Source organism: Podarcis liolepis (genome assembly GCF_965112155.1).
Source record: "Podarcis liolepis genome assembly, chromosome: 1".
Taxonomy (NCBI): Eukaryota; Metazoa; Chordata; class Lepidosauria; order Squamata; family Lacertidae; genus Podarcis; species Podarcis liolepis.
Window position 1 is genome coordinate 87,974,153 of NC_139554.1, and position 11,098 is coordinate 87,985,250.

The following is an 11,098-nucleotide window of genomic DNA, read 5'->3' on the forward strand; positions in this document are numbered from 1 at the left end:
CTGGATTAAGGTGTTCCCAGTATCCAAATTTGTGCTTGGCTAGTGTCTACTTAGCTCATCATGCAGCTACTGGGTTACTAACAGAAGTTTCTGAGACATCTTCAAAGGTAGCACTATGCATAATGTGTTACAGTAAGCAATCCAGAATGTTAGCAGAGCCTGGACAACCGTAGTCTGTGTTTCCCTAGCTTGTTGCATGTTGTCTATGTATGTTACATCCCTGTAGTGATAGTTCTTCAAACTTTCTTGTATTTTTGTTTCCAGATGCTGGATCCGTTATCACTGAGCAGTCCTGAAAACTCTGGCTCAGGAAGCTGCCCTTCGCTTGACAGCCCTTTAGATGGGTAAGAACCACATAATCTGCGCTTCTTTCTGCTGTGATCTTTAAAACAATGAGGTAACAGAATTCAGGTAGTGCTTTACACAAGGATGTAATAGTTCAGTGTTTCTACTTATAGGGAGAACTACCCGAAGTCCCGGATGCCAAGAGCCCAGAGCTACCCAGATAATCACCAAGAGTTTTCTGGTAGGTAAAACAAATGCGTACAGTTTCCGATGCTATCCTTACAAAATCTTCTACTGTAACTTCATTGTGTGTCTGGATGTATGCATAAAGTTTAACCTAATAATGTTTTATTTGTCTTTGAGGCTGTTGTAACAATGACAAAAGTATGAAAAGTAGGAACAACCATATGTTCATTACTATTTTTTTAAACGCTAGTAAATCAGTATATCAGTGGAGATGAAGCATGCACTTATAAGCTGCAAAAAATCAGTGGAGGCAGAGCAGAACTATCATGGCTAATAACTATTAATAGCCTTAACTTCTATGAATTTGTCTAAATCTCTTTTAAAACCATCCAAGTTGGTAGTCATCCTGTGGGAGTGAGTTCCATAGGTTAACTGTGCTGTGTAAAGAAGTACTTTCTTTTATCTGTCCTTGATCTTTCAACATTCAGCTTTGTTGGGTGTCCTTGTGCTATGATAGCAGGAGAAAAACTTTGTTCTGTCCATTTTTGCTATGACATGCATAATTTTACAAACTTCTGTTTTGTCACCTCCTACTCGTCTTTTCTCTAAACCAAAAAACTCCAAATAATGCAGCCTTTCCTAACAGGGGAATTACTCTGTCCCCTTGATTATTTTGGTTGATCATTTGACTAACTCACTTAACTTTTTCATCCAAACCCAAAATAGCCTAATTGAGAACAGGAACTTAATTGTTTTTTTCCTTTAGATTATGATCTTCCTATATTTGAGAAGTTTGGCAAAGGTGGAACTTACCCTCGAAGGTATCATATTTCATACCACCATCAAGACTACAATGATGGTAAGTTTGTGGGCCCCTTAACACTTTCGTGAAAGCTTCCCCCCCCAAAAAAAACCATAATGCACTTTCCTATCCAGAAGGGAGGAAATTTTAATATTAAGTTGTGTGTGCTCTGCAATACAAAAAGGTATTTCTTGGTCTCCTTTCCAAGTTTGGAATGTTCCTTAATTCTTGATCTGTTGTATGCAACCATAACAGTGTGTGATGAATTTAGGAACATAATTAATTTTCATGAGTTTTCTGGATGGCCTAGAGGCGGAAATCACTGTTTGAAAGAAAAAGAAAAAGGAACCTAAATGTAGGATTGCTGCTTTAGGAACATAGGAAGCTGCCTTGTACCAAGTCAAACCCTTGGTGCAGCTATCTCAGTGTTGTCTACCCTGACTGTGCACTGTTCTCCAGGGTTTCAGACTAAGCTCTCTCTCAGCCTTGCGTGAAGATGCCGGGGATTGAACATGATGTCCTTCTGCATACAAAGCAAATGCTCTACAACGTCGCCACTTTCATATTATGTGCGTGTTAGTAAACCCCTTTGAATTAGGTGGAATTTAATCCCAAATTAACTTCCATTGGCTTCCAGCATAACAAATACAAATATTACACAGAGGCATCTGAGCCGTGTTTCTGCCGACAACTTAATTGTGGATTCTGCTTTTTAAATAACTATGGGAAATTTTCCGTTGTTTCTTGTTACCCACGGGCATTATCGTATCTGAATCTCATTACAATTACTCCCAGTTTTAATAAAGATAACAGTGTACTATATTTTACTGCATTGTACTATATTTTTAAAGCCATAGTTGTCTTTCCACAAAAGAAGTTCTCTATTTGCAGAAAGGGCTGAGATCCTGCAGAGTCTCGCCCTGGAGGAAAGAAGGGAGAGAGGGGAAGGCAGTATTTGCAAATTTTCCACTGCAGCCCCCAGCACCACCCCAAGTTCTATTCCAGAATGGCCCTGAACCCTTCGAAACATCTTTTCAGGGGGCTGCAAGGGGAAGGAATGAGTGGAAACTACCTTCATCTGGCAGGAGTGTCTCATGAGGAGAGATCTATTTCCTCGTTGTCACAGAGGAGCATAGGGCGCTGTCTTATCCCAAGTCAGACCTTTGGTCCATCTAGCGCAGGGATGTTTACCCCAGTGGTTCCCAGTCTTTTTTGATATGGCAACCCACATCAAAATTGACTTGGTATGGTGCCCATTGATTTATTATCACATAAATTTAGGACCTTAGGTCCTCATGCATTTTAACTACAAGTTTGCCAGTTTTATAGCCGTTACTTGAGGTATCCAGGCAAAAATTTCCGTAACACTTGAGCCACCAGAAGGCGGTTTGCAAGTGCTGTAATGCAAAATTTACTCTTTCCCATGTTCAGTTACAAGTTTCAACACAGCATTATAATAAAAGTTGTAAGAGGTATTCATCCTACCAATGAAGGATTATAAGCAGTAAGTATTTTGGGCTTACTTATAACGGCCTTGGCCAACTTGTACAAGCCTTGTGCCCCACTTGCAGGTTGGAACCCACTGGCTGAGAAACACTTGCCTGCTGACAGGCAGGGAATCACCAGGGTTTTAGATAGGAGACATTTTCCTGTACATGCCATCAGAGATTGACTCTGGGACTGCCTGCCACTGAGCTGTGGCCTTTCCCCAAGTTAAGTTCCTCCTTCCACACAGAAAAAGTTGTGTTAAGAGTTGGATCCAAGTCTGCTGAATGTGTACAATCTTCCAAGAGATGGTGCTAGATCCATTTCCTTTGGAAGGTATTTCCTTATTCCTCATTCATCCTATGCACTTTTCTTTATTTCTTTTTTAATCTAGAGGTAGCATGCTCTGTTCATTTGTGATTGCCATTGAGGTAGAAAAGCGTGGCTCTAGTCTATCCAGCATTCAGTTACTGTCCTTTGCTTCCAGTGGAATGTACAAATGGAAATAATGTTTCATGGTCCTGTATTGTAGGTTTCTTTGTTCATTTCTGCAGGCCGTAAAACTTTTCCACGAGCTAGGAGAACCCAAGGAAACAGCTTACGATCCCCAGTTAGCTTCAGCCCAACTGATCACTCATTGAGTACAAGCAGCGGGAGCAGTGTTTTCACTCCAGAATATGAAGATGGGCGGATGCGAAGAAGAGGAAGTGACATAGACAATCCTACTTTGACAGTCATGGATATCAGTCCGCCTAGCCGCTGTAAGGAAAAAAGCTGCATATAATGCCATGTGACAGACAAGTCCAGTAAAAATAAGGTAACTTTAAAATGATTGCAAAAGGAATTGTTTTTGAGAGAACAATCAGACTAGCAAAACAACAACCCCATACCAAAATATATATAGTGCAATACAAAACAGATTTCCTTTTCCATTCCCAGTTGCTGGACATGGCTGAAAAGTAATAGACACTTGACAATGTAATATTTTGGAATCTTTGGGGTCAGATGGGTCCCTTTTTTGTAAATTAAATTTTGTTATTAAAACCTATTAACACCAAATCTTGAAAAACAAAAACCTCTGGAACTTACTTTGTAAATTTTCTTTGCCAAATCATCAGTAAAATCCGTTGATGGCAGTCGCTGTCACGATCTTCTGGCATCTGGGCCAACACTTTGTTTCAGCATAAGACTCAATCCAGTATGGTTCCTCCATGCTAATAACAGCCAGTGTGGGTGGAAATGAATAAGGTACCCCAAATGCTTGACAGATTTTCTACCCCGTAGAAGTGCTGGACTGTACACAATTTTGTGCCATCGCATAGAGGATACTCTCCTAGAGGTGGTGATGTCTGATTTGGGGTGAACCCAAGCTTAGCTTATTCAGTTCTCTATCCCTATAGGTAAAGGGACCCCTGACCATTAGGTCCAGTCATGGCCAACTCTGGGGTTGCGGTGCTCATCTCACTTTATTGGCCGAGGAAGCCAGCGCACAGCTTCCGGGTCATGTGGCCAGCCTGACTAAGCCGCTTCTGGTGAACCAGAGCAGCGCACGGAAACGCCGTTTCCTTCCTGTCAGAGCAGTACCTATTTATCTACTTGCACTTTGACGTGCTTTCGAACTGCTAGGTTGGCAGGAGCAGGGACCGAGCAACGGGAGCTCACCCCGTCGTGGGGATTCGAACCGCCGACCTTCTGATCGGCAAGTCCTAGGCTCTGTGGTTTAACCCACAGCGCCACCCACGTCCCTTCTCTATCCCTATATCCACTGGTTATTAACGTCCCCAAGGTGTCAGTTCTTGACATTGTCAGTGGATTGAACCTGCTTGGCTTGAACATGGCCCTCTTGTTCTCATTTGGAAATGCTTCAGGAGAATGGCCTATGGTGCCTGGAGTGGTCACTCCATCCACCCTGTACTAAGACCAGCCATGGCAACATTTTCATTGATCTGAACAAGGCAGCTTTTCGGATCTTCATTTTTTTGCTTGTCTGATGATTGTCTCAAATAATTTTTTTTGCTATTATTTTAAAGTTTGCATGTACTTTCCCCAATCTCTACTGGACTGCCTGCGTGCCTTTTTTTCTTTTCAATTACTTTGAGTCTCTTTGTCCCGGTGAGTTCCTGTGCTGCTATTTGCGTGTTAGCCGTTTACACCTACAGAAAAGTAGGACAAGAATGACTTTCATATAAGCCTCCTGGCCCTTGTGAAGCAGCAGTCAGTGGTGCTCGTGGGTAGAGCCCCCAGGACTGTCCTTGCTGAAAAACCCACATGTAAAGCAGTCCCCTTCAGACTCACCCTGATCACGCATCAGCTGGAGTTTGTGCCCGACATGCACAGTGACACTGAGACAATGGTGCTCAGCCTGTGTATTCCTGCATGTCCCTTTCTGCATTCCTACTGAATGCCTGCAGAGGGCCTATGTATTGCATGTGCCTATTTCTTTGGAAGAACGGCTGGCACAGACATCTCCCTAAAAGTCAAATACACACAGGCATCTTGCATTACTAGCTTCTAGCACTTTTGAGGGGAAATTGGTAATTCTAAATAGATACACCATGGGCACACCTGGGACATTAGGAGGAAATGTTTCAATACATTGTCCCTCACAAAAACTGTGTCATATTTAACAAAAAACTTTCCTCACACCTGACAGGGTAAAGTTACTAAGTTGAATGTGACCGAGCAACTGTAATGGTTTGTTGCCCTAATTGAGTACATTGCTATCATAAGCAACTATTTAGTTTCAGTCTGTACTAGGTGCCTCCTCAGTCCAAAGTAATCTTTTGTGTGAGATACTTTGGACTGAAAAGGCATCTGGTACAGACTGAAACTAAATAGTTACTTAACTATTAACTAATGTTCTATCCTTAGATGCATGGATAAGTTTTCAAGAGACATCAGCAGCCTGCCTATTAGTTACACTGCTGTGCTTAATGAGTATTTTCTTTGAGTTTTTGACAGATGGAAAATGTTTAGCATTTTTACAACATGCTATGTTGCAAACTGCTCAGGGGATATTTATTGATGCACATTCACTTTTAATAAATAATATTAATAGCTTAATGATTTTTCTGCCAGATAAAGTGCCACTTTTTATTTTAAGTTAATTTAGTTGCATTAAAGTGAGGAATGCAAGAGTAGTTTGTGGCTTGCATTCTTGATCATTACTACAGATTGTTGTCTTAAAGGTTCTCTTTAAATACTTACGTTGCAAAATGCAATGTGTGTATGTATGAATCCTTGCTGAAACATTCCTTGAAGTTTTGATCTTCTGATCCTTTTTCTTTGAGTAATAGAAATTTATTTTTTTCATATTCTGTTTTCAGCCCCAAGAGCTCCAACTAACTGGAGACTAGGTAAACTCCTGGGACAGGGTGCATTTGGCAGAGTTTATCTATGCTATGATGCAGATACAGGACGTGAGCTAGCTGTTAAGCAAGTTCAGTTTGATCCTGACAGCCCGGAGACCAGCAAGGTAAGAGTACTGGTTATGGTTGGTTGGTTGGTTGTTGTTGTTGTTAACCACTTTTCACACAGAGGAGTGTCCCAAAGCAACGTATAGCATAAAATACATTAAAACTTAGTATAAAACATTAAAAAAAACTTGAACATGCTCATCCAGTAATATGTGTAATAGTAGGACAAATCTTACTTACCTCAATAACAGGATGAGCATTAAAAGTTTAAAAAAAACTAATTCTCTTTCCCGATGTTTGAGGGCAAATGCTTTGGCCTGGCACCTACAAGCAAACAATGATTGCACCAGGCTTACTTCCTGGGGGAGAGTATTCCACAAATGGGCAGCCACCACTGCAAAGGCCTGTTTCTATGTTGCCTCCCTCTGCACATTCCTTGGAGGAGGCAGAACAGGACCAGGAATGCAGTGTCCAGGTAGCTTCATATATGGAGAGGTGCCTCTTGTATCTGTTACCCAACTACTTCCAGAGCCAGTGAGGCATAGTAGTTAGAGTGCTGGGCTGGGACCTGGGAGACTAGGGTTCGAATCCCCACTCAGTCATGAAGCTTACTGGATGTGACCTTGGGTCAGTCACTGTCTTTCCCTACCTCGTAGGGTTGTTGTGGGGATTGAATGAGGAGGGGGGAGAACCATGTACAATCCACCTTGAGCTCCATGTAGAAAAAAGGTAGGCTATGAATGCAATCAATCATCAGTCAATAATATTCTGAAAATTTCCTGTAGTTTTATTTTTGCTGCTACAAGGTAACTTTGCCATGTGGACATTAAGAAGAGGTTGAAACCCAGGCCACTGTGCAGTGAAAATAACAGAATAAGGACTCTTAAATTGCTCAGGTTCATTTCAAAGGGACTTGGAAAAGTCCAGTCTTTATATAAGAAAATGGTAATTTTATGTGGTGTACTAGATAAAATAATAAGTACTATCCAGTGTAGGCAACCTTATTTAATAGTTGGGGATGGTGGGTTTGCTAATTCCCCAAGTTCAAGGATTTCTAATAGTGAGCTAAAGGATGAGCCCCAATGTGGCCTTTGGAAGTCTTCAGTTCCAAGTGCAAGTTAAATGATGCGTTTATTGTTGTTTGAATCAAACCTGCTTGTCAGATTCTGTTAAGGCTAATGCTGTGCTCTTGCGTTCCAGGAGGTAAATGCACTTGAATGTGAGATTCAGCTTCTGAAAAACCTTCTACATGAGAGAATTGTTCAGTATTATGGCTGCTTGAGGGACCCTCCCGAAAGAACACTCTCTATATTTATGGAATATATGCCTGGGGTAAGCCAGAGATCTGGATATAGATAGTAATTTAATGTGGGCTAGTTAGAGTTAATGCCAGATAGGGGAAGGGTTCTTAGAGGATTGCTTCTACAAACTTGTGAAACATTTTTAAATGCAGCCATTTTTCATGCAAGAGTGACTCTACTCTTAAAAGAGGCGCTACAGTATTCTTATTCTTCCTTTGTCTGTAGGGCTCAATTAAAGATCAGTTGAAGGCATATGGCGCACTCACGGAGAATGTGACTCGGAAATATACCCGGCAGATTTTGGAAGGAGTTCATTATTTGCACAGTAACATGATTGTACATAGAGATATTAAAGGTAAGAATGGGAGAATTGTTGAAGGTGTGCACTTACCAAACAGTAGATAAGTAATGTGGTTAGAAAAAAATAACAACTATTAACTATTAACCAGTGATGAGCCAAATCTTTATGATGAAAACAAGACAATGTTTTATTCAATGTTCTTCTTGCAATTAAAATATAAATATATCTGTTGGTAGTTTACAATGTTTCAATTTAAGACATCATTTCAAGTAAGACTGCTAGAAAATTCTAACAGACACTCTCATTCATATTGCTTTGTCAAAAAATTCTCAAAACATCTCCAAAGCAGTCAGAACATGAAACAACTCTATCATGGTACCAATAGGTGAATCTTTTCCATTTATTCATTGTGAATGCTTTTCCAGTACAGTGATACCTTGGGTTATGAACTTAATTCATTCCGGAAGTCCGTTCTTAACCTGAAACCGTTCTTAACCTGAGGCGCGCTTTTGCTAATGGGGCCTCCTGCTGCTGCCGTGCCGCCATTCCTCAATTTCTCTTCTCATCCTGGGGCAATGTTTGCAACCTGGAGCAACTACTTTCGGGTTAGCAGAGTTTGTAACCCAAAACATTTGTAACCCAAAGCGTTTGTAACCCGAGGTACCACTGTATTTGGAATTTCAACCACAAAGGTTGGCAATATTTAGTGTTTACACAGTGCTTTTCTCAGTGCCTAAAGAGCTTCACATATACTACGATGCCAATGTGTAAAATGTTCCTCGTATGCCAGTATTATCCCCATATTGCTGAAAGAATAACAGCTTGCCTAAGATCACCAACGAGGGAGTTCATGGCTTAGTTGCAGTTTGAGTCTGGCTCATAGTCCTGAAATGGACACTGCACCAAATTCTCAAAACAGCCATACAGTGGTGCCTCGCAAGACGAAAATAATCCGTTCCGCGAGTCTCTTCGTCTAGCGGTTTTTTCGTCTTGCGAAGCAACCCTATTAGCGGATTAGCGCTATTAGCGGTTTAGCGGCTATTAAAGGCTTAGCGGCTTAGCGGCTAAAAGGCTATTAGCGGCTTAGAAAAAGGGGGGAAAGCAAAAAAAATCGCAAGACTCGCAAGACGTTTTCGTCTTGCGAAGCAAGCCCATAGGGAAATTTGTCTTGCGAAGCGCATCGAAAAACGGAAAACCCTTTCGTCTAGCGGGTTTTTCGTCTTGCGAGGCATTCGTCTTGCGGGGCACCACTGTATACAGTTCCAAAGCCCAGGGAAAACAGCATGGCAAATGCCCCAGGCTCACACACCTCATGACACATAGTAATTTTATTTCTACTTCCTCATCCTGTCTCCTCTACCTTGGCCTACTTATGTGAGTGAAGTGCCAAGACACCCTGGATCATTTCCCAGGAAGTGATCTGTGTACACAAATGTATTAACTTGTATGCAAGGGCCACTGAATCAAACATTGAATTCTACGTTGAGCAGATGTATGTGTAATGTCATGGAAGATTCTGCTAGCCTGCTACCAGATATACATCAAACCTTATCTTTCTGTGTTTTGCAGGTGCAAATATTCTCAGAGACTCTGCAGGGAATGTTAAGCTGGGCGATTTTGGTGCCAGCAAGCGGCTTCAAACAATTTGCTTGTCTGGTACAGGTATGAAGTCTGCCACAGGAACGCCATACTGGATGAGTCCAGAAGTCATTAGTGGAGAAGGGTATGGGAGGAAAGCAGATATCTGGTATGTCTATGCTGTTCCAATGAAAATCAGTTGTACAGGGGTCTTAACATTAAATGGTATGCTTGACACGTGTGTGTGTGTGTGTGTGTGTGTGTGTGTGTGTGTGTTTTCATCTACTTAGGACACACTGTTCACAAATCTGGATTAGAAAGTTATGAAGAAGTGGCATAATGATATGGCATTAGTAAGCAGGGCAATATGACTGGTCAGTTGTGTACAGATCTGTGAAAGAATTCAGGTAATACATGTGAGAAAATGATCTCTGGAGGAGCCTGGGATGATCCATTGCCTTTTTGATACAGCTCACGGGCTCCCATTTTTTGAACTGATGCTCTGGTATGGCTTGGGTCTAGACTACTTCATGTTACAGGTGGGGTCTCAGATAGTATTCTTCCCTACAAACAAATGTATTCCAGATTTTTTTCTTTTAAAAAAGCTAGCATATCATGGAGAAAGCTTAGTTTTAACTCTTCACTCTGACATTTTATTATTATTGTTTATTATTATTATTATTATTATTAATTATTATTATTATTATCATCATCATCCTGCCCTTTGTCCTGCAGGAGCCCAGGCACTCACACAACATGATCATAGTTACAATGATTAAAACATCTGAAATTCTCTATAATATAGAAAAACATAAGCAGTAATAAAGAACTGCTGAATCCCCAGACAATGTTCATGTCCTAAAAGCTTGGGCAAGCAAAAGTGTCTTCAGTTTACAGCCAAGTGTCATCAGTGTGATAAACAAATGCATTCTACAGAAAGGGAGTCCCAGGATGCAACTACTGAGAAGGCCTTATCTCAGGATGCAACTACTGAGAACGCCTTATCTCAAGCCACCATCCCATGGCCCATACCATTGTTGGCATCACTTGCATTTAGTTTGGATTATGTTTCTGAAAGGAGAATTAACGATGTGCTTCTAATAGATTATTCTAGCTTCAGAGACTGCTGTGTGTGAGTTTTCTTTGTAAGAAGATTTGTAAGTTCTTTTCTTGCAGTGGTTGCAGCTATTTCCTTGCTTTCCAAGGTATTTTATGTCATTTTTCAGAAGTATCTCACAAAGCGTTTGCATAAGATTATTACAACAATAAGCATCGAAAACCTTTCCACATAAAAAAATGCAGTTGTTTGTTTTGAAAATGCTGTATGCCCTTTTTCTCGACAAAGGCAATGTGGCTCTCTTCTGAAGTCCCTGTGAGTGAGAGTTGGTAGAGTTGTCTGGCTCAGTCTGAAATTTCAGAGGAAACCAAAATGCACAAACTGGAACAGCCAGTTCTAAAATTGAGGGGCAACTTTAAATATTGAATTAATGTAGCTCCAAACTTCTTATTCTAATTTTCTTCAGTACAATTTCAGTCTCCCACCATTTTAGAGATTAATCATTAATTTAATTGTAACACAAAGCACTTTTGCTGGCCTATGGTTTTTAGGTAAATGTGTCTACAAGTGTACAAACCCTTTGTGGTGCTGTTGGGTAATTAAGTTATTATAGATTGATCATTAGATCTAGCAACAAAATTATTATGTTCTGATTATTGGTATAATACACACTACTCCAACATGTGA

The 11,098-nt window shown here is 40.8% G+C and overlaps 1 protein-coding gene across 4 annotated transcripts in view; it reads left to right on the forward strand.

Annotated features, from left to right (window-relative positions):
- MAP3K2 (mitogen-activated protein kinase kinase kinase 2) overlaps window positions 1-11,098 on the forward strand; it is a 37,978-nt gene that overhangs the window by 14,063 nt on the left and 12,817 nt on the right. For all 4 annotated transcript variants that reach the window (XR_014522607.1, XR_014522608.1, XM_083490142.1 and 1 more), the window contains exons 9-16: window positions 265-344; window positions 459-526; window positions 1,238-1,330; window positions 3,313-3,519; window positions 6,085-6,233; window positions 7,375-7,506; window positions 7,701-7,830; window positions 9,346-9,523. Coding sequence is in view for 2 of the 4 variants with exons in the window: in XM_083490142.1 (XP_083346268.1) it covers window positions 265-344; window positions 459-526; window positions 1,238-1,330; window positions 3,313-3,519; window positions 6,085-6,233; window positions 7,375-7,506; window positions 7,701-7,830; window positions 9,346-9,523 (1,037 nt within the window). In the remaining 2 variants the exon portion in view is untranslated. The remainder of the gene's footprint in view (window positions 1-264; window positions 345-458; window positions 527-1,237; window positions 1,331-3,312; window positions 3,520-6,084; window positions 6,234-7,374; window positions 7,507-7,700; window positions 7,831-9,345; window positions 9,524-11,098) is intronic.